Genomic DNA, 24449 nt, shown 5'->3' on the forward strand with positions numbered 1-24449 from the left:
CACTAGCAGCGAAATCAAGAAAGTAGACAAAAACTTAAATTTAAAAAAAATAGTGCACTGTGTGATCACCTCCGGTTTGAATACGTCAGTTCCGGTTTGAATACGTAATTTCCTTAATGTACATTTCTAGTCGTCAGGAGGTTTGTATTTCTAGATTAATTCGAGCTAAGTGCTGTATTTATTATTTTTGTGTTGTTGTATTTTTAGTTAAATTTACTGCACCAACCGACATTAGCAGCAAAATCGAGAAAGTAGACAAAAACTTAAATTTAAAAAAATAGTGCACTGTGTGATCACTTCCGGTTTGAATACGTAATTTCCTTAACGTACATTTCTAGTCGACAGGAGGTTTGTATTTCTAGATTAATTCAAGCTAAGTGCTGTATTTATTATTTTTGTTGTTGTTATTGTTGAGTTAACTTTACTGCACTAACCGACATTAGCAGCGAAATTGAGAAAGTAGACAAAAACTTAAATTTAAAAAAAATAGTGCACTGTGTGATCACCTCCGGTTTGAATACGTCAGTTCCTGTTTGAATACGTAATTTCCTTAATGTACATTTCTAGTCGTCAGGAGGTTTGTATTTCTAGATTAATTCGAGCTAAGTGCTGTATTTATTATTTTTGTGTTGTTGTATTTTTAGTTAAATTTACTGCACCAACCGACATTAGCAGCAAAATCGAGAAAGTAGACAAAAACTTAAATTTAAAAAAAATAGTGCACTGTGTGATCACTTCCGGTTTGAATACGTAATTTCCTTAACGTACATTTCTAGTCGACAGGAGGTTTGTATTTCTAGATTAATTTGAGCTAAGTGCTGTATTTATTATTTTTGTTGTTGTTATTGTTGAGTTAACTTTACTGCACTAACCGACACTAGCAGCGAAATCAAGAAAGTAGACAAAAACTTAAATTTAAAAAAAATAGTGCACTGTGTGATCACCTCCGGTTTGAATACGTCAGTTCCGGTTTGAATACGTAATTTCCTTAATGTACATTTCTAGTCGTCAGGAGGTTTGTATTTCTAGATTAATTCGAGCTAAGTGCTGTATTTATTATTTTTGTGTTGTTGTATTTTTAGTTAAATTTACTGCACCAACCGACATTAGCAGCAAAATCGAGAAAGTAGACAAAAACTTAAATTTAAAAAAATAGTGCACTGTGTGATCACTTCCGGTTTGAATACGTAATTTCCTTAACGTACATTTCTAGTCGTCAGGAGGTTTGTATTTCTAGATTAATCTGAGCTAAGTGCTGTATTTATTATTTTTGTTGTTGTTATTGTTGAGTTAACTTTACTGCACTAACCGACATTAGCAGCGAAATTGAGAAAGTAGACAAAAACTTAAATTTAAAAAAAATAGTGCACTGTGTGATCACCTCCGGTTTGAATACGTCAGTTCCTGTTTGAATACGTAATTTCAGATTAATTCGAGCTAAGTGCTGTATTTATTATTTTTGTGTTGTTGTATTTTTAGTTAAATTTACTGCACCAACCGACATTAGCAGCGAAATCGAGAAAGTAGACAAAAACTTAAATTAAAAAAAAATAATACACTGTGTGATCACTTCCGGTTTGAATACGTAATTTCCTTAATGTACATTTCTAGTCGTCAGGAGGTTTGTATTTCTAGATTAATTCAAGCTAAGTGCTGTATTTATTATTTTTGTTGTTGTTATTGTTGAGTTAACTTCACTGCTTTTACCGAAATTAGCAGGGAAATCGAAAAAGTAGACAAAAAAACATTTAAAAAAAATAGTGTACTGCGCATGCGTGGAGGCGGCCAAATTCAAAACTGAAAAGACGTTAGCTCGTTGACGTTAGCCGCCGCAGCTCGAAGCAGCGAAAACATAAACTACTACTTTAAGTTAGTTATGAAGTAATTAACACAACTGTATTATATTGTAAAACACGAGGAATTATCTCATAACAACTACAAGGTATGTGCTGTAATGTTTATTTGGTGTTCTGTTATATTTCTTGGTCATATTGTGAATGAAAGACGAACGTTAGCTTGAACTAACTACTAAAACCGCAGAGCAGTCAGTGCCACTGAACATCTTTGGTCTCATGTTCCTTCAACAATGCTCATACATTATGTATATGTAAAGGGAAATCACACAAGTAAATGTAAAAGCAAAATGATAATCTGAAGCATAAAATAGTGCAGTTAAAACTGATATAAATACAAGTAAATATAAGATGTTAATGTAAATGTAAATTTGTAATTTAGTTGATGACAGTATTTCAGATGGGAAAACTGAATGTGAGCAGGATGTAGTATGTATATGCATGATGAGAAGTAATACATGTACTGTACACAGAGGTGTAAACAGGAATGTAGTATGTAATGTAATAAATATATATATAGAGAGAGGTGTAGATAATAATGTTGTATGTATAGAGAAGTAATAAATATATGTGTGTGTATAGCAACTTGGTAAAAAATCTTTTAAATTAACAGAATTTTTTATTTATTATTAAAATAATAAATCATACACCAGCAATTTGGTAAAAAAAAACTTAAAAATTAACAGAATTTTTATTCATTATTAAAATAATAAATTGTACACCAGTAACTTGGCTAAACATCTTCAAAATTAACGTGAATTACAATTCAAGTGTAAACCTTTTTAATGCAGCAACAAATTGGTCAAAGCTTAAAAATGGAATTAAAGTTCCAGTGTATAATGTATATTGTATATAAACATTGAATTGAATAAATCTGATCCATTGTCATCTTAAATATAATCATTTACTGCACAATCTGTGATTTTCCATATCAAGCTCTGTTTTCTTTTGTTCACAGTTGAAAATGGAGCCTCTGGATCCTGCCAAGAATGAGTGAGTGAAAATGATGTTATTGTGAGAAAACAGTCGTGTATGCTTTGTGCCTGAACCTCGAAGCAACAGATTACACATTACCTAAAGGCCATCTTTGGACCTGACATTAACATTTATTTGTGATATGACTGTATTCACAATATAATAAAACACCCCACATGCACATTATACACCAGAGCTGAATACTGTATTTCATGTTCTGTGTTACAGTGAAGGTGATGGATTCTCCAGACGACGCATTTCTTCGGTCAGTGCTACAAATAATTTATCGACAAAGTATATATACTATATTATCATTAGCCTGAACCATAACATCTGCAATTTCTCATTTTTAGATTTTAAAAGCACCACGGAAATCAATCATATTCCCTGACCCTCAGCAACAGGAAAATGTGGTAACTGGACTGCTTGATTTAAAAATGTTAAAGTGGTTATATGTAAAATTGGGGATTTTTGAAGTAGCAATTCTCACCCTACAAGGATGAAATTGAGTGGTAATAACTTTGTTTATAGTTTTGTATTTTACTTTATATATTTTTTATTTTCACTAAGGTGGAGTGTGCCAAACCTGTGGAAAAGAGAATTTCAAGAAGAGTCAGTTTTGCCCCCGCCAACGATGTTCTCCTGTTCTCAAAGTGAGACACTAGAGAAAAAAAGTCAGTTTTAATTTTCCACAAGGACACTGACATTTCAACCTAATCTGTATTTTATCTTTACAGGGATGTAAAAAATGCCTCGCCTGTCCGAAGTCCTTTACAAGAGTTAATAACAACAAGTAAGCATGTAATGTATGTATAAGTATGTGATTTTTTTTTATTATTATTATTTTGAGTTGCCTTGTAATATTTGTCCTGTGTTATTCCACAGCAGCGACAGCCACACAAAATAGGTAAGCTGTCTTGATCCTTTCCTATACATAATCAGCTGTTAACCTCACTGACATGGACAAAAAACGTTGAATTTTAGATGCTAATCTTTGACTTACAGTCCCTCCAAACCAGTCTAAAATTGCTGTATTAAAGGGTGACTTTGGTATTTTTCAACTCTATTTTCCTATGGTTTTGTAAAACCAATTTCCAAAACAGGTCCAGCATTGAGGGAGAACAATGTAACCTTTCGGCGTGATCCCGTCTCTTTGTTATTGTGTTTAAGTCCCGCTCAAGGAGAAGTCTGGTTGTCAAATCTGAATATCCGTATTCTCTTGCTCAAATACATACAGGCGGCCATTGAATTCAAAGACCTCATCCACATTGTTGAAATCATCTTAATATTCAGCCATGACATTGAAAATATTTTAGATAACACTAAGCTACGCTTTCTGTACTCTGCCATGCTGCCACTCGTGTTTCCAACATGGATGTATTCCACTATTCCACCGTTGTCTTCCAGCAACACATCAGCTCACTAGATTTCAGACTTCTCTTTGAGCGAGACTCTTTCCATAATGTCAGACACTTGTAATAACAATCAGAGCCTGTCGTGGCAAAAACAAGCAGTTTTAGCGACGGTGCCAGCTTGCCCCAATAGCACCATATTGCAGCCTGTGAGCAGCCATCTACAGCTCTCTCCTTCAATGCTGGACCAATTTCAGAAAGTGTTGTTCCTGTGTTAGTCAGTTAGACACAAAAACATGGTTGAAAAATACCAAAGTTACCCTTTAACAACATACATATTGTGTATTTGCTTTCTTAAGGGTCCAGGTGGCAGTCACTGAAGATGGGAGTCAACAAATTATGGGTATGGATATACATTTTTCAACTTCAAACAACTCTTACCAGATGCTCACATTATTTGTTACAGTATGAGATGACTCTTACTAAATTCAAGTCTTCAAATTTAGGAATGGAAACCCTTTTGAATGCTCCTCTACATGCTTCTCAACAAAGGGATAAGGTGAGCCTGAAGTCACTCTGCTGTTTTATCAGTGTTGTGTTTAAATGGTTAATTTGCTTTGTTATGTTTATATGTATTATATTATAATGTTCATGATGCGTTTTCATGTAAAACTTGATATTTAGTGACCGTTCATTGACATAAAGCTACTTCTCTTCACCAGGTCAACTTTGATACTCGGGATGACGTAGGGGAGAAAACGGTGATGTTTTCTACAGATGATGTATTCATGGACATGACCCAAAGTCACACTATAAACATTGCCAATGATGCCGAATCACTCGCAGATATTTCCTCTCTACCCACTAGAGGAGAGAAAACAGTGATGTTCACTGCGAATGATGGATCCACGGGTATGAGAAACGTCTCCTCATCAGCGCCTTCTTTGGATACTGGATTTGAAAACTTCATCGCAAGTCTCTCTAAACCAAGTGGCCCCAGCGTTAATCCTGTGATCACCAGAATGATGCCTGCTGCTGGAGCATCCTCTGAAGAAACAACCGGCTCCCTGGCCCAGATTAAAACACAAAGGGTTAATGTGGATAAAGAAAATCAGGCTCCAGCTTCAGTTTCAGCTGTGATGGCAAAGTCTCTAAATACATCCAGGAAGATTGGGGAATTTTATGGAAGTGCACTCTGTCTAGAAGATGATTCAAGCATCGATATGACAGAAGCTCAGACAGGCCACACCCTGGGATCCACCGATGATGATGATCCCTTTCAGTGTCTTTTTCCCACACAAGAAATGTACTCCCACCATGACAACAGAGCGTCACAGACAGCAGAGAAGACGACACAACAGCAGATCAGTAAACCACTGGCATCATTCAACACTAAAGGTATTCAATTTAGTATTTACTAACTGATTAATGGACTAAATATTCTATACTAATGTATTTCTTGCTTTGACTTCATACATGGCGTTTTGGGGATGCTGATATTATTTCACAACTTCTGATTGAATACAGTTTAAATAGCGTCTTATTTCAATTTCCAAATGTAGATATGACATCTTCGAAGAATCCTTCTCTACATGCTTCTCATCAAAGACACAAGGTGAGTTCTACATTTAGTTTGTTTTGCTGTTAGGTCAACTTCTATTGTTTTTAAATATGCTATATAAATAAACTGACCTGATTTGACTTAATGACAGTTACAGATAGTATAATGGTATAGTTGTTTTAATGCTCTTCAATGTCTTTTCTTCTTCAGGTCAACCTTGATACAAAAGATGATTGCAGAAACAAAACAATAATGTTCACAGCAGGTGATGAGTTCATGGATATGACTCAGAGTCACACGGTAAACATTGCCAGTGGTTCATCAAATCGTCCAAACCAAAACTTAGACATTCTTCACACTCGTGGAAAAACGGACAATGCTTCATCTTTGGAGGAGAGAAGACGTGAGGCTTGTGGTACGCCTGGCTCCTCAGCTAATGGTTTGGATCTGGGATTTAAAAACTTTGTGTCAAGTCTCTCTAAGCCAGGCTCCTCAAGTGGTAATCCTGCGATTGTCAGAGTGATACCTCCTACTGCAGCATCCTCTAAGGAAACTGTCGACACAAGCATCTCCCTGTCCCAGCTTAAAAGTAATGTTGGTAAAGAAAAGCAGTCACTAAATACAACCAGGAGCTTTGGAGGATCATTTAATGAAAGGACGATCTGTCCTGAAAATGACGTGAGCATGGATATGACTGAAGCACAGACAGGCCGTATTATAGGACTCACTGGCTCAGATGATTCTTTCCAGTTTCTTTTTTCCACCCAAGACATGTACGCCCACAGTGAAAGTCTGAAGAAAAAAGAGGTGACTTCAGGACAGAAGAACCGTGACGTGCTGGGATCATCTAACCGCACAGGTATGGAAACCACAAACCTTCCTCTTTTCTTTTTTTTTACTCAAATGTAGACCAAATAATCAAGTGAGAGAGAAACCTAAAGACACCTGGAGACAATGAAAATGAGAATGGGAAACCAAAATTGTTTTTATTTTAGTAATGTGAATGATGATATATGGATTTAAAAACTAGGGAAGACTCGAATGCATCAAAGCTTTGACCATTGCCATGGTTGTCGACCTCCAAATCAGTATTAAAATGCTTCGTTTTTTTCTTTTTTAATAAAAACCTATATTTTATAATATGTTTAAGACTAAAAATAACTTCAGAATGAATTATATTTATTGTCTTTTTAAATCTGGGGAATTTGGGTCTGATTGCTTTTACTAATTAGCTCTTCATCCTCATGTTGGCAGACTGGACGCTAGAGTGTTGTGCTTAAATATTGGAATTGGGGTCAGATAAGCTGTTTTCTTTATGTTTGAATTGCTTCTTATTTACCATTTCCACATTTAGGTATGGAAACCTCATTGACTGCTTCTTTAAAGACGAAGGTGCAAAGACATGAGGTGAGCTTAAACCTTTCCTTAATTTGATCTTTTACATATTTGTTTTCTGAAATAATCACCACACAGCCTGCTTGCCCCGAATACTGCATCTTTATACTAACATTAGAGCTGCACTAATCAATAATTTTCTTGTCTTAACAATTGATGAATTAACTTAATGTAATGTGACAAGGGTGGCACCTAGTGACAAGCCTATATATTGCTCCATATCTGCTGGATGTGTAAATAGAGAAGTGTTTGCTAACATGTCCGCCATAACAACTTTATAAGTTGATAATATGTTGATGTTTTAATCTTGATTTTGCCCCAGTCGCCATCAAAAATTGTAGCTTTAAATACTGTATTTGTCTGAACATTTTTGTAACTTTCTAACTAACAGCATGTTGTATGAATTAGTTATTTTCGAGCATAACCTGACCCTAAATTCACATCTCCTAAATAAACACATTTGTTTTGGTATAAAAAAAACATTATTTCATGTCTGTATTCCTTAGGTCATGTTTGATGCTGAAGACGACTCCAGAGAGAAAACAGTGAGGTTTACTGCTGACGATGCCGGTATGGATGTGACAAGAAGTCACACTGTAAACATTGCCACTGCTTTACAACTGCAGTCACGCCAAAATCTGAACATTTTACCTGCTTGCGGAGAGAAAACAGTGAGATTCACTGCTGACGATGCCGGTATGGATGTGACACGAAGTCACACTGTAAACATTGCCACTGCTTTACAACTGCAGTCACACCAAAATGTGGACCTTTTACCTGCGTGTGGAGAGAAAACAGTGAGGTTTACTGCTGACGATGCCGGTATGGATGTGACACGAAGTCACACTGTAAACATTGCCGCTGCTTTACAACTACAGTCGCACCAAAATCTGGACACTTTACCTGCGTGTGGAGAGAAAACAGTGAGGTTTACTGCTGACGATGCCGGAATGGATGTGACAAGAAGTCACACTGTAAACATTGCCACCGATTTCGAACCACAGTTGCGCCAAAGTGTGGACATTTTACCTGCTTGCGGGGAGAAAACAGTGAGATTCACTGCTGACGATGCCGGAATGGATGTGACAAGAAGTCACACTGTAAACATTGCCACTGCTTTACAACTGCAGTCACGCCAAAATGTGGACCTTTTACCTGCTTGCGGAGAGAAAACAGTGAGGTTTACTGCTGATGATGCCGGTATGGATGTGACAAGAAGTCACACTGTAAACATTACCACCGATTTCGAACCACAGTTGCGCCAAAGTGTGGACATTTTACCTGCTTGTGGAGAGAAAACAGTGAGATTCACTGCTGACGATGCCGGTATGGATGTGACAAGAAGTCACACTGTAAACATTGCCACTGCTTTACAACTGCAGTCACACCAAAATGTGGACCTTTTACCTGCTTGCGGAGAGAAAACAGTGAGGTTTACTGCTGACGATGCAGGTATGGATGTGACAAGAAGCCACACTGTAAACATTGCCACCGATTTTGAACCACAGTCTCACCAAAATGTGGACCCTCTACCTGCTTGCGGAGAGAAAACAATGAGGTTCACTGCAACTGATGCAGGTATGGATATGACCCAGTGCCTCGCTGTAAATATTGCCAGCAATTCAGTGTCGGATTCACTTCTTCCACACCGAGATTCTAACATTTCATCCACTCATGAAAACATGGATTTTCCTGTATCTGCGAAGAAGACCCATCGTCCGGGTAGAAACCGATCTTCATCAGCACAGGCTTTGGATCCAGGATTTAAAAAATCCCTGTCTAGGTCGAGTGGCCCTTGGGCTAATCCTGTGATCAACAAAGCAGTGGCTCCTGCTGCACCGTCCCCTCAAGAAACTGTAGACACAAATGGCTTCCTGGACCAACTTAAAACACAGAAGCCTGATGTGGATACTGAAAAGGAAGGTTTTGTTTCAGCTGTCATGGAAAAGCCAATAAATAAAACCATGACGGAAGGTCCAGAGGACGATGTAAGCATGGATAGGACTGAAGCTCAAACAGGCCGCATTTTGAGACAAACGTATACAGATGAGCCACCTCAATGCCTTTCTCCCACACAGGACTTGTACCCCAATTCTGACCATTTGAAGAAAACTGAGCTCACTCCACAACAGAGCAACGAAGCACTGGGATCATCTAATCCTGATGGCGTTGAAATCACAAGCATTCCCGATTCTCTTGAAACTGGCACCAGGAAGGAACCCGAACCAAGAAATCAAACTTTATCACAGAAGATGGAGAGTTCACCCAGTGCTGTTGACCATGATGTCGATGCAGCGCCTTCACGAAAGGCTAGACGAAGGAGTTTAGCCAATCTTCAGTCAAAAGTCAGGCGTTTGAGCCACAAAATAAATACAGCCCCTGATACTATTGCCATGGACAGCTGCACAGCACCTTTGCCTCGGCTGGAAAGCGACATGGACAAAAACTCAAACGACAAAACCAAACCCCTACCTGTAACGGAGCCTGAACTTGAAATGGGTTTGGTAAACACCGAAGAAGATACACAAGCTCAATGTCTTATGCAAGAAGAACAACCCTCTACTACCACTGCAACTCCTTTCAACTTGAAGACTAAAGAACTTATGTCAAGACTCTCAGTGGGAAGCTTTAAGGCGAAACTCCCCCGTAGGAGCAAACCGGATGTTTCAAAGAAGGTGAATTCTGTGAGAGAACATACACAGACAGTCAATGTTACGAAACAACTGAGCAACTTTGACGATGATTTGAGCAATATTCACAACGAAGAGCTTGGTAGCTATGAAGATGTGTCAGAAACGTTGGACATGAGTCCTCAGAAAGCCACTGAAGAAGTGAGCGCTTCTCCCGAGTTCAACATGGAAGAGCTTTTAGAGGACAATGCAATTGAACAGGACTTTATTAATGCTGTCCATGGAAAAAAGAGATCTCTGCCAGTAGATGAAAATATACTGGAGGATGAGAAGAGAATGAAAACATCCACTGACGTTGAAACGGTAAGTCAAATTATTAGAGTATCGTAAATTCGCAAATAATAGATGGAGTCTTTATTTACCTTGACATGCCTTAAATCTTTATTTTGCTTATTTTGATAGTATATTTATCATATTTCAGTGAGAAACCTCCCTGTTTCCTGATAAATTTATTGTTATTTACTGATTAATTTCCTGTTGACGCTTACTCAATACTTCCTTCATGTTTACCTGTTGTTCTGATAATTCTAGGATAATTAGTTACCATTAGTATATAGTCATGTAATACTCACCACTCTGCTGCAGTTATTGTCCTCAAACAGAAATGCACTTTTTATTCACTAATTATTCCCAGTTGTTTCCATTTTGCAATTTTTTAATTTTGCGGTTAAATTCCTGTTTCAAATTAAAAGCCTTTCAGTGACCCAAAGGACATAATCAGTCATTTATTATTATTTATTTATTTATTTTTACTTTGGCAGGTTCCGTCCTCCATAGTACTGATAGGATTAGAGCTCTGGAAATGTATTATGCTGAATCTCTTCCCTTGAATACTGACTTTGATTTGAGAATTTACGGTATATTATATTACAGTTTCCTGTCATGGATATTCTTTCATTTGTTTTCTATTTTCAGTCTCATGTTGTGGAGTGTGACGGTAACATTACTGCAGCTCCAGGCATGATTACACAGTCCACAGACTACTCCAACAGCAGTCACACAGCCAGATATGAAACTACATTTGAATCAAGTAAGTTGTTATGGATTCACAAGAATATCATTAACATATTTATTTGGCGATGTTTTCCTGACATAATTGTGCTTCTCTAGATTCTCACTCAATTATTGTGTTTATTTTTTCAGCTTTCAAACAAAGCCAGTGTGAAGACTACACCACTGACATACAGAGGGTATATTGTTGACATATTTTATAAATAGATCTTTGAAATATTCACTTTTTCATCCGTTATTTATTGCCTTGAATGTTTTGATTACAGAAACTCGATGACGGCACCATTACAGTGTTGGAGTTCTTTAAACTCTTCAACATAGACTTTGTCATCCATAATCCTCGGCAAAGCATCCTCCCTGGGAGAGTAGGTTAATCTTCATTAATATTAAAACATATATGGAAAAGCAGCAGCCCAATGTAGTGACGTGACTTTTTATTTTGCTTTTGCAGCCTTTGTCAGAAACAGATCACACACCGATGGATTTATTGAAAGACAGATACATCAACCGTCCTAAACAGATGGTGTATGAGACGGATGTCCTCAACCTCACAGAAAAGGTGGAGGGGTATGTACGCTTAAGATTGTATCACACATTTATTACTGAGATTGATACGCATAGTCATGTCATAAAGGGATAGTTTAGGTGTTTTGAAGTTGGGTTGGAAGTGGCATAGACAGATACTGTTTTGAGAAGCTCAAAATAAAACACAGGCCTGTTTTGTCCTCTTCCCAGGTTGAAGGAGCGAATGTGGGACCTGGACAAACCACTGAAGATTGTTAATAGACCTTTGTGGGAAGAAGTGAGAAATGCTTCAGAGAAAGAGGTATTAAAGGGTAACTCTTTGTTACCATGATGACTCAGTCATCAGTGTGAAAAGGAGTATAATTGTCATTTTGTGAAATGTGAATAATTGTTTTTATTTAGTGATGCCCTTTGCTGACTATGCAGATGTAGCATATGATCATATCCCTGATCCTCACTCTGTGTTTGTTTGAATTCACAGATCACATCTTTGGGTGCAAAACTAAAAGAGAGAAATAGCCTCTTCAGAAAGTCGAGCAAAGTTCAGTCACATGAAATGAAGGAGGTGTTGTACTCAAACCTTGTGCAGGCTAATCTGGTAAGAGCCTTCACACAGAAATACTGAATTACAACATTAGGGATCTTTTGAGAACGCGGAAGGTTAAAGACATTTTTCATCTTTTCAGGAGGAGCAACAGAGGTTGAGAGGAACGATTGAGGAAGCAGATGAGATGATGAAGAGTTTGGATGACTGTATTGGTGAATTAGAAACAGGTACGTGGGAACATGACTCATTAACAATGAATGGACAAATGATTCAGACCCGAGCAGAAGGTGAAACGTCCGTAATAAATTCTCTGTTTTTCCCGTCCTTTAGAACTTGCTGCAGTTGAAGAAAAAGGCTACGAAGACAAGCCAAGTCTGAAATCACGTCAGGAAGGTAACCTGTAATACCACTTCATTATTTTATTTATTTTTATTTTATTTTTGTGAATTGAATACATTATTTTATTTTTTTTAATGTGCGTGAATTCAATAAGTTATTTATTTATTTATTTATTTATTTATTTCTGTGTGCTTGAATTGAATAATTTATTTATTTTTATGTGCAATACATTATTTATCTATTTATTTCTATGTTCTTGAATACCTTATTGATAGATTTATTTATTTTATATGCGTAAATTGAATACATTATTTATTTATTTCTGTGTGCTTGAATTGAATAAGTTATTCATGAATTTATTTATTTTTTGTTACAGAAATGCAGAAAGTCACAGAGGCTTTGGCGGATAATGACAGGTGAGTTGAGAATATTAATACGTATCTTTTTTTATGATTAAGTACTATGAATAAAGAAATGTTTTTTTATTTTGTTTCTCATTCTTTTCTTTGTTCCTGCCACAGACAAATATCTGAACTAGAGATCCAGAAGAAGCAGAATTCAAATAAACTGAACAGGCTGAAAGCGGAGACGAGGAACCTTGAGAGCCACGTCACCGTGCAGAATTTGTCAGTTTCTGATTTTAATGGGTTTTCAGATCTTAAGTCTTGCTTTCAATAACATGTAGGACCTCATTTACAAAAAAGCTGCTCATGCTGAACCTTAAACTACTTTCATTTTACTACATTAAATTGTGTTATCTCTGTTACTCTCCTCGACTGTCAGGAAATAAGCTTATTTTGACAGTAGTCTTTACAATAAATACAATTCCACAGCTCTGTTTTTAGCTTTTGTACACAAAGATATTAAAGTTAAAACCTTTTTGTACATTTCTTACCTCAGGGTGAATGAATGGAAGTTTGCAGAGAAGAGAGACAACTGCACCGTCTACTCTTTCCTCCATGAGACCTTGCATCTACAGCTGGTGTATGAAAAGACCATTGGTAAGTTATCTTCAACAGTCGACATGCTTGTAAGGCCTCTACATGGTGGACAGCATTCATACTGTTCCTTCTGGAATTTGTTTTTTTAATTTAAGATGTGCGTCTACTTGTGCAGAAAAATAAAAGTCTCTAAAAGCTGACAATTTGAACCATGTTGCACTCTGGACGCCGTTAGTCTCTAGCCCTGATCCCCGGTATCTCCGGTACTGTAGAGAAAACGAGTACTGTCAGAATTTTGGCATCAACTTGGTACCCAAGTATAGATTCTCGTGACATCTCTAGGGTAGACATTGGGTGAAAGTGTATTTACAGACTGATTTGTGTTTTCGTTTACAGCAAATCTCAAGCTCTTTTTTTATGTTTTCCCAATAATATTTACCGTTTTTTGTTGTTTTTAAAGGAAATGATGCAGATAATCAGTCTGAGAGGAAAATATTACACATCACATTCAAACTTCAACTTGATGGTGAGAGAAAAACACTTTACAAAATGTAGTGTGTTGATGTTGTGTGTTTGGGTCAACGTGGATTCAAATCCAGATTCATGTCTGCTTCTCATCTACTAAATATTACTTAAATCTGTGGTAGTTTCTCAGTAGTTGTGTGGTCTTTATAATGAGGGTACAGTTAAATGACCATTGGCATTTTGAGCAATTAGGGAAATTCTTGTTGCTGGTCATTTGTACAAAAAAAAAGTACTGTGCATTTTGTTTTCAAACTAGATGAGAAGTCGCAGGGCCACGCCTGCCTGGTTCACAAACTGCTCTCTCAGTACATCGAGGGAGAAAGTGACTGGGTGGAGAAGTATCCAACGAGCAGACATGTTCCTCAGGTACGTGTGAATGAATGGAGATTTGTTCAGTTGATTGATTCATGTTGTATATACAGTACACTTACTTATACTTTACTTATATACTCTTTTTTTTTTTTTTTTATGGTGAGACTTGTTTAAGCGCTTTGAGTCAGTAGACCCAAAGTATTGTCTCAAATTTGTGTTTTAAACAGTTACTCAGAAACTTTCCACTCTTCTGTTGATGTAGCTGCTGCAGGAAGTTGGTCTGGTGGTGAGTCGCTGTCGTCTGCTGGGAGAGGAGCTGCGTCTGCTGAAAATGTGGGGAGGTGTAAGGCTCAATATTCTCGACATCAGCTGTGTGGACACTCAGTAAGAACTCTTCCCCACTAAAGATAACTGGTGCAACGTTTTCTAAGGCAACTTTGTAATGAAGTTAGCCTTTATTAAGGATGAATCGACATGCTTCCCAGTGACCAAGTGGCCTCAAAACCTGCAATAAAAGCACCACAGAAACTATTATAATATCATGGTTGGGGGTCATTTGGTCCTCAACTAATTTAACTAACTTTTCATTGTTAATTAATAGAACTAGCATAAAAAATTCACATTACATTATATAACACACTTTCTTCTTTTTCTTCTTGCAGAGTGCACATTGTCTTCAGCCGTCTCAGGACATTGTCCAAGTTTGAGGTGATCTTCTCCGTCAGTCTGATCGACCACCTCTGTGTCCTTCAAGTGCAGAGCTTCAAAAACATGATCGGAAACACGACGTAAGTTTGACTCAAATATAACTCTAATAGAAATAAGAGAGGCGGTGCTTTCCTGGCTTTTGGGTGGTGGGAAATGCAACTTTAAATGCACTTAAACAACAATGTGTCATGACAGCAGAATGTTATTGCGGCTATGCGTATCAGACTCATTTTTCATTGAAACGTATGACGCAGATACGCTTTCATGTTAATCTATGCAGCTGTCTATGCCAGCTCAGGAGAGGCTCGCATCTCAGCTGCGTCTCACGGGCGTAACCGCAACCTGAAGCGTTTATTTACATTTCAAGTAAATTTGTTCCCAATAATATGTGCTTAAATGCGAGGTCAATGGCCAATAAAACACTACTACTTTACTACTTTACTACATTATTACAATTTACTACGTATGTTAGGGTTTTATCATTATTTTATCATTTTACAGATAAGACAGAGCCGGTATAGACAGTCGCTTCAGTGTTGTGTCAATGCTGTCGTGACACAAGCGCTCTGACATGTCGCTTGCAGTCTAGACACGAGGCAAGAATATTTATGTGACATTATGCAATTTCCTTACAAGCAATAATATTTGATATTTTCATGTATTTGCAGGATTCAACAGATTGAGGAGATCGTGGCGTCGTTCAGTCCAGCAAAGAACGTCCTGACGAAGATCGTCAAAAAGATTCATGAAAATCTGCTCTGTTGAGACCAGGAACTTTGATTCCAGTCGTTTGTAATCAAACTCTTTTGTACAGTATGTTGAAAAAATGAAAAACTTAAAAAAATCTTTGAAGTGGGGTTGTATGAGGTACTTATACTTTACATAGTGTATTACTGACAGTAGATGACGATCAGCTTGGAGAAACAGATAGGAGTTACCGCACATAACCAAAGCAATATATTGCTGTGGACGGGGCCGGCAGCACACAACCTCACAGAACACAGGAGTTACTGGTCTACTCTTCAATGGAGTCTGGTTGCTTTGGCGAGAGCATAGACGACGGCTAGACTGTATAGCTGTCTCTCATCAGTATATTGCTTTGCTGTCGTGTTGGTACTCCTGTCTGTTTCTCCAAACTGGGGGCGTGCCGACCATCATCTACTGCAGGTAATACACTGACTATGGAGAAGTACCTCATATGACCTCACTTCAAATTATCCCTTTAACTGGATTTAAAAAAAATATTTTGCAAAAACATTTCATTGCATTTTGTTAATATTGCTATAATACAGGAAATCAGATCAGTTTTAACTACAGCCTCGGTCTTGTTCATCAGATGTTTGGCCAGATGTTACCAATATTTGCAGTCATTAACATTTAGGTGCCCAAACGTCTGAAAAAAAAAACACATTGACAAAAAATGTTATAACAGTTTGTTCTTGGGTAAGATACAGTGGAATACTTTTGTCGCAGCTACACTGCAAATGTTAGGTTATTCAAGTCATTCTCAGTTGTGTTAGCTACTGTATGTCATCTAGCTAGAAAATTTGGTTAATTTATATTTGCTCAGTGATCATGTAAAACCATTTAAAAGATTAAACAAAGTAGCCAGTGCAGTAGCTTCTGTGCAGTTTTCAGAGTCGCCTCCAGATGGTGAACATGGGCCGAATTTACACTTTTATTTTGCTTACAGTGTGTGTGTGTATATATTCGTCATATTTTGCTGTAACTTTGTGCAGTACTGAACATATGTAAATATATTTTTGCTATATTTTGTTCATAATGATTACCACTCTTAGTCTGATCTTTGTACTTTTGATATTAGAGAGTAAAAATTGTAAAAAAAAAAAAAAAATAAAATAAAATAAATGTACTCAAACGTTTTGATTAAAAGCATTTAGTTTGATTCTTTTTAGATAGATAGATAAAATGTATTGATTCCCAAAGGGAAATTGAGGTTACAGCAGCAATTAACATAGATCTCTCATAAATCTATACAAATACCAACACATACCAACTACTTTAATTGACAATAAACTACAATTTAAGATACATCTCTGCTGTGCAAATTGAAAGTAAAATATATGTAATGCAAATTGAAGTAGAATGTGCTATTTGCTTAAATGTGCTTTCTTTTGCAGGATGCATTATCTCTATAATTAATGCATACATTACATACTGTAGTCTTGTCTTAATCTACATCATGTAGGTTGAACCATTAGTAGTAGTAATAGTAATGTATCATCAATAATAAAATCTCATTGAAATACAGAGATGGTGTCGGTGTTGAGAGACTAATGGGCTTTAAGACTGGTATTACATTCATCCACTTGAAAGGCGTGGTTGGCAAAAAATGTGAGAAGAGCTGAGATGTCAAACATCAACGTCGGTTCTCCACAGCAAACTTTTGTCTTTTTAACTCTTCTGCATGCTGTCAGTGTTCTGCTACTCTTTGTTATGACAATAACCAAGCTGACACTGTTCCCTTTGAAACTTCATTGGATTATTCATATTCATCACCCTAAATCCTACTCCCAATAAACCCAAAATGAGACCAGTAAAAAACATTTCTTGGCTCATGTGGTACCGCAGCAAAAACAAAGATAGGGTGTGTCTTGCAGTAGAGTTAAAGTCAAACTTGAAATATGTTTTTTTCTGATGAACATTGTATTCCCAGTCTCATTTACACCTCCATTTAAAGCATCACCTGCAAACTAGACATCAAACACACCTTCAGTGTTAAATGCTGTTCTGTTGTTAGGCTCTAGAGGGCGCCATGGGCCTGTAAAATATATACATTTATATTCCAATGCCCACTTTAGTTTGAGAAAGCAATGTCTGCTTAAAGCCCCCTCCTCACAGAAAATGGTCTTAGTGTTGATATGAGTTGTGAGCAGTTGAACCAGTGTTTCTTTCCTGCTCAGATTGTTTAATTTTGTGGTTTTAGAGGCCTTAAATAGCTAGTATTTTATCAGGTGGGGAAGCAAAAATTAGAGGAAAACACATAATTTTGTGTAGTAAAAATATAGATTTTCGGAGCCTTCTTAAAAGCGTTTTACGTTCTGAAAAAACAAGTGAAATGATCTAGTCCTTGATTTTGAAATCTGGGATGTGCTACCCTATCACACTTTTATGCTTATTGGACTTTGGGTCTTGCACTCCAACGTGAATCCCGTTGTTGAAGCGCAACCTCCTTTACCAAAACATATTTTAAAGTGTTTATAATTCTGAGGTAAGAATAAACTACAGCTGACAAATACTTTTGCGCAGTACAACATGTTGCTGCTTTTCATCTATGAAATGTAAACAACGAAGTTACAGGGAAAATTGACTTCTATTTTTGATTTTCGTATGTTTTTTTCATACATTTTAAGGCTAACAGACATCCTTGTAATCCTTCAGCAGTGACCAGCGAGCAGCTGCACCGCGGCATCAAACAAAGAAAACTCATCTGTGTAGCTGTGTGCTCTCTGGACCAACACAAACCTGATGTTAGTATTTAGCTGCAGATCTTACTGCTGCTGCTCAAAGCTCATTGGCAACAGCCAAGACATGACTGACATGGACAGTGTCCAGAGGTCGTCTGAAAGGTCAAACAGCCAGAGACAAGCCTCTGAGAGGATGTGTGTGTGTAGGGGGGGGCAACGACTGTCCACTCCTGAAGCCCCGACGTCAAAGGTCAAAGTGGACTTTCCAAACCGTCACCCTCGAGTGAGCCGTCAGGGGACACGAGTTCCTGCGTCCCTCCCCCAGAAACAACGGCTGCTGTCAAACCAGATAGAGGACATGCAGGGTGTCCGGGTGGTGCGTTCGGGTGTCTTGACCTCGGCCTGGGGGTCAACTCAATTTCATTTCCATCGATCCATTGAAGGATTTTTCATTATTTACAAATGTGAAACTGAATCATTCATTAGATCATAACACAATACAAATAGGTATTTGCTCTAGTTGAGTAAATTTGTGTTATTGAATTTCATTAATGTTTGTCCTTGCAAAGAGCTTGGTAGTGTGTGGTTGAGTCACTGTCTTTACCGTTTAAAAAAATACTTTGTTATTGGTCTGTAAAGAAAAAGCTCAATCCTAATGCACTTGTCAGAGTGAAAATTTGATAAATGAAAATAATTTCACGAGCATTGGACTGTTGAGTCTTTTTTTGCTAGGGGAGGTGCAGAGAACAGGATTTCATCTTCAAAAAACCATGAAAAGGCACCACTTATGATGTTCTTACTTTAGGCTAGATGTAGCCTCCACCAGGTAAGATTCAAATGTTCTCGTAAAATGGTCTTTGCTAGTAATAGTGCCAATTATATCCATCTACAATCAATGTCATTTCAGTGTTGCCTCAATGAAAATACTGGGTGAAAAAAGGTGAGACTAGCATTTTGCCGAATTGGACAGAAAAGAGATTGAGTGTTGATTAATCCACTTGAAAAATTACCAAATCAGTGTGTTTTGTCTTCTGACTAGACTTAGGCACAGCAATGCCAACGTTTACCAGGTATTTATGCCGTATTCACCATTTTAGTCCAGGCTGTTCTCATACACTATTCGTAGTTAAAATAACTTCCATAGTTCCAAACTTTGCTTTATTTGTTACTTAACTTCCATGCTTAAGTAACTAGCATGTCTATTTTAACCCAAACCCACGATCTTATCCTAAACCTAACCAAGTTATTTTGTTGTCTAAACACCGCAAGGGCTAGCGCAGGCGCACTGATCGTTCATGTTACTGGACATTTGTAGGAAAATGCACGAAACATAACAAAGTAACTTTTCGGAAAATATCATACGAGCCGTTTTATCTCATTAGCATTCTTAACAGTTGCTGATTAGCACTAAAGTACAGATGAGGCTGATGGGAATGCACATAGATGTCTGGACATAAATTATATTGTATGACCAAATATTCAAGTTTTTGGCCCGATGATATCGCTATAGGTGAAAAGAGTTAAAGTTATCACATGTCAGTCAGTTCTTACAAGAACAAATTTCATGGCAATTGGCAATAGTTCATAAGACATTTCACTCAAAACCACAAATATCAGCCTCATGGTTCCGCTAGAGGAAAAATCAGGGGATCACCAAAGTCAGTAGGATTCATACTCTGGGAACCTCAAATGTCCGTACACTATTACGAGCCATGCTGCTGTTTTCAATACAAATCTACAGATCTTTTAACATAAAAGTGAAACCTGTTATGATCTTGTTAAACAATTGGTTGGAGAATAACATCAACTGTGTCTGAATCAGATAAACGTGCTGATTGGATGGGTGGACACAAAATAGTCAAAACACGAATTCACAAACTAAAGCAGAAACGACCAAAAAATGTGATAAAACAGAAAATAAAATCCATCCAGGTTAATTTAAACCAGCGTAGATCATTTCTAACTGACATTAAATGCATCACCACATACGAGAGGTGCAATGAAACACCTCTGTGAGTGACAAATGTAAAGGTTTATTGGGATTTAGATGAAATTAGATGGCAAATCTCCAAATGCGTAATTCTGTAAAGTGGAACATTTGACCTCCAGCAACCTGGTTCAAATCTGTTTATCCACAGATCCAGGAGCTGTATTTCACCCGAGTAACCTCATCAGTGTCCTCCACTGACAGCAGCAGGGACGGACAGCTTTTAGGTGCTGGGATTGGTTTTAGAAGATGGAAAAGCGCTTTAAGGTTTCCCTTCTATTAAAGTCCCAACATGACCTCCTGCCAGACAAACTGCTGCTTCATACAAGAAAGAAAAGAAAGGGAAATGAAGTATGCGCTTTATTCTAGTAGGAAGAACTATATTCCATTTTTATTTCGAGAAATAAGGTAAGAAACGTAACAACTTCTTGCTATGGTTGTAGTGCATTTTATACATGATTATGATTAGAATATGTCAGCATTTAATAAATATATTCATAAAACACAAACACAACTGAATCCAAGGGATAAAATGTTAAGTAACAGCACTTATATGGTCGCAAGATGTTAATTGTTTTGTCAATTACAGGACTTGCAACGCCAACATTCAGCTGCAGGTCCTGCTTGGATAATAATCTGATTTAATATTTAGATACCTAAATAATGGTTTTGACATTATATGTCTTCCATAGAATTATAACATGTTCCAAGGCTACATTCTGGGATCAGTGTTGTTTGGCTTTACTGTGTCTGCATTGTTGGGCCAGTATATAGAAATAACTAATCTTCTCGCTGATGTTCTCGTTTAGGTCATACAGAGGCATCAGTATTAAATTGAGACGGTTTTCATAACCAGATAAAAGTTCCTCAGAGTAACTTCAAAGGTCAGAGTTCAACAGAGAGCTCATTTGCAGTGACCCAACAACCAACGACAGACGTGCCAACACCTCCAGTCTGCAGTAATCCGCCTCCATTGTCCCTCCCTTCCTCTGGCCTTGGTGGCCATGTTTGTTCATAGAACAACTCAGCCATGTCTTATCATAATTATCTCACAGTGCTGCTGGATTTCCAGCTGCGACAGCTTCACTCATACTGTAAGAAAAAAAGATAAAGGCAGCGCAGTTTAAACAAAGTGTTGGGTTTCACAGCAGCTCCAGAGGAAAGGGCTGCATTGAAGACAAAACACAATGGATTTATTCTTGAGGCATTACTGTATATATTCACAACACATAATACTTTCACTAAGAGGTCAGAGAATAACAATGAAACTGTCCCTCGGTACACTGGAGTTAGTGGAGCCATATTGTTTATTCAAACCACTGCATAACATAGAAAATGTGCCAGTTTGTATTGTGTGATCCTTCTAGATCTATACTGTTGATTTTTATTGAAAAAGTAGTTTTTGAACAGATTTATTGGCATTATTAAGCAGATAATGTTGCGATCCAACAGGCCAATCGGTGTTGAGTATTGGGAGAAAATAGTGCCATCCTTGATACCTTTAAAGGTGCTGGTTTTGGCCGTCGTCATCTTGTTTTTGGCCGTCGTCATCTTGTTTTTGGCCGTCATCATCTTGTTTTTTGGCCGTCATCATCTTGGTTTTATGCCGTCTTCATCTTGGTTTTTGGCCGTCACTATCTTGGTTTTTGGCCGTCATCATCTTGGTTTTTGGTCATCGCCATTTTGGTTTTTGGCCATTGCCCTCTTAGTGTAAAGCTTTCGGCATCTTGGTTTTTGTCCGTCGCTCTCTTGGTCAAAATGATAAAAATGTTACAATTAACTTTCATGAACTGAAAACACTGTGAAAGGGTTAAATTTCTAAGATGAAAACACAGACAACGCCATGGTAGCGACCTGTCAATCACAAGGTAGACACGCCCGAAAGCATCCCCTGCTTTATGGTCTATTTGACTCTAAATGGGACCATAATTTACTGAATGAACATCCTGCTGTATTGAAGAAGACTTGAAACTAGCGATTGAGACCATAAACTCATGTTTACAATGTTTACTGAGGTAATAAATCAAGTGAGAAGTAGGCTCATTTTCTCATAGACTTCTATACAATCAGACTTCTTTTTGCAACCAGAGGAGTCGCCCCCTGTTGGCTGTTACAAAGAACCACACTTTTGGTTTCACTCCTGTGACAAAAAGTATTTTTGTATACTGGATACTTTGAATTATAGGAAGTACGGAGGCTTTCTGCTGTTATGTTCCCAAAATTAGATGAAATGTTTGTGTTTGTTTGTCTGTGCATTGGCACGCTGAAACGAAGACGTACTGAGCCGTGTCTCCACACAGTTGACTTCAAATATCACTGATCATGCGTCTGTCCTGTTCATCAGTCCCTCCTCACTTCCCTCTCATATAGCCACGCTGCTCTACTGTAGATTACCTCTTTGGGGGGCATCAGAGGGCGTCTTAATTGGTCCTTCCAGGCAGGTAATTAACTCTGATGGCATGTGCTCCCATAGTTATGCGAATGACAGGGACACGGCCACGTCCCACGTCCCACGTCCTACCCCCAATCACCAACACACACACACACACACAAGTAAACACTATGTGACCCAGGAGTTGCCACATTCTCTGGTCATTCTTGGTAAAAGACAATAGGTCTGCCTTGTTAAAATAGGCTCCCTCTCAGCAGGGGGACACAGCAGCTGTCCCATAGTATCAAGCCTCAATGGTCCCATGCAGCAGCCTCACAAACCACCCAGTCCAGAGGTTGTTTTCAAACTTTTGTGAGGACACATTTCATCTCATTAGCAGGGAAGTGCAAAAGAAAAATATATTTAAATGGCCCCTTAATCTCCTTATGTGGAATTTGAAGATTAACTATATAGAATAGCTTTAAAAACCTGTTGGAAATTACTTTTTATAATGAAGTATGACACTATAAAATACATCTCTATATAATAGGAACATTTATTTACTGCAGCCCATCAAATTACTGAAAAACAGTAAAAGTGGTTGTGTTTCTGAGCACCAGAGTCCCTTTAGAAAACCTCTAATTTTACTGCAGCAGGGTCTAACTACAGCCCATCAAATTACTGCAAAACAATATCTATATAAAACATATTTATACTATATATATTTGTACCTGAATGTGTTACAGAGGACAGCAGAACTTGAATACATCTGAAAAACTCACTATACACAATACCATATATTTATAACCAGGGACACTGCTATCAATGAGACAAACTAGGATACTGATGGCTTTTACTGTGTGTTAATTGAGGTAGCATTACAAAAGACTTTGAGTTCATGTGAGTGTTATATGATGTATTATTCCGTGGTATTTCCTCAGAAACCAGCCCAAGCTGTGCAAGTTGTCACTATCTTATAAAACTTGTATGTCTAAAACCTACAGGCATCTGAAATATTATTAATTATGATTGCGTCACTTGGCCTTAAGAGACTTCAAGGATTCATTTTAATTATAAAGAACGTTCCTTTTTGTCCCCTGGTCCATCTATAGCAAATGACTTCAGGGTGACTTCCAGCTGAGTTAGACTGAATCCAAACTATTCTCTGACCACAATAGCGTCACTTCGCTTCGACCGAATTCCAGTTCAGGTCTATTTGTATCCATGGAAGACAAACAAGTACCAGGAACCCCGGCGAACAGAGAGCATTGTGGGCGAGTTGCCTATTCTCTGGCAGAATAATGATGACAAAACAGGAATTCTGACCTTGTTCGGGGGAACGCATCCTGGGGCACGAAAGCAACGAGGGAACAGAACAATAATAGCTTTTCCTAAAAATATAAGGGCCTGACAGAGGAGGGTTTCCACCACAATGGCCTTGAGAGGAGGAGGAGGAGGGGTCTTCACTTATCACTACCTGGAAGAGAAGTACTGATGAAGCCGACTAGTCCAGCCATGTGCCACGGTAGTGACTAGAAGGGAACCAGCAAACTGGGGAAACTTGCGAGATTGTTAAGGTTAGGTATTGATCTTGAATGGTTATGGTTAGGATAGGTTGTCAGACAGCGAGTCTAGCAAGAGTTTTTGCAAGTTTTTGCAGATTTCAGATCAGATTTTGCAATTTACATATCATAGCTTTATAAAGTTGAATACAGCAAACTTGTTAGCGATATTTACACGTCCAGCAGCCAACTGATAAATGTCCAATATTAATATCCTTTTAGCTCTTCTTTGCGCTCAGCAAGAGTGAACCAAAACAGTAAAGCTGCGGGACATAAAACCAAAACAAGGAGCTGAAAGAAGCCAAAACACTGCACATGTATATAATGTAAAAAAATATTGATTAGTGCAGCTTTAAATCTGACTCGA

At 37.8% G+C, this 24449-nt stretch overlaps 1 protein-coding gene across 2 annotated transcripts; it reads left to right on the forward strand.

Moving 5' to 3' along the window:
• Positions 1-1689: 1689 nt before the first annotated feature.
• knl1 (kinetochore scaffold 1) lies at positions 1690-15771 on the forward strand. Of its 2 annotated transcripts, XM_037751458.1 has the most exons (31): positions 1690-1942; positions 2812-2846; positions 3057-3093; positions 3182-3241; positions 3399-3481; positions 3566-3621; positions 3714-3735; positions 4540-4583; positions 4687-4739; positions 4903-5578; positions 5743-5795; positions 5952-6600; positions 7096-7148; positions 7643-7686; positions 7813-10129; positions 10742-10856; positions 10970-11016; positions 11104-11202; positions 11289-11404; positions 11573-11663; positions 11844-11960; positions 12049-12136; positions 12240-12302; positions 12625-12664; positions 12770-12874; positions 13149-13249; positions 13650-13715; positions 13971-14080; positions 14289-14410; positions 14689-14814; positions 15403-15771. In XM_037751458.1, the coding sequence occupies exons 2-31, from the start codon at positions 2818-2820 to the stop codon at positions 15497-15499; spliced, it is 5679 nt and encodes a 1892-aa protein (XP_037607386.1). In that variant the 5' UTR covers positions 1690-1942; positions 2812-2817; the 3' UTR covers positions 15500-15771. The 2 variants fall into 2 exon arrangements, with proteins under 2 accessions (XP_037607386.1, XP_037607385.1); XM_037751457.1 differs by having other exon boundaries at positions 1691-1942; positions 7643-10129.
• The last annotated feature ends 8678 nt before the right edge of the window (positions 15772-24449 follow it).

Source organism: Sebastes umbrosus, chromosome 18 (genome assembly GCF_015220745.1).
Source record: "Sebastes umbrosus isolate fSebUmb1 chromosome 18, fSebUmb1.pri, whole genome shotgun sequence".
Lineage (NCBI taxonomy): Eukaryota > Metazoa > Chordata > Actinopteri > Perciformes > Sebastidae > Sebastes > Sebastes umbrosus.

Excerpts from the sequence above, each read along its gene's own strand:
- knl1 (XM_037751457.1), top strand. The coding sequence starts at position 2,818 with ATGGAGCCTCTGGATCCTGCCAAGAATGA. Across the intron at positions 11,405-11,572 it reads CTCACAGAAAAGGTGGAGGG|GTTGAAGGAGCGAATGTGGG; the intron begins GTATGTACGCTT and ends TCCTCTTCCCAG. Across the intron at positions 11,664-11,843 it reads GAAATGCTTCAGAGAAAGAG|ATCACATCTTTGGGTGCAAA; the intron begins GTATTAAAGGGT and ends TTGAATTCACAG.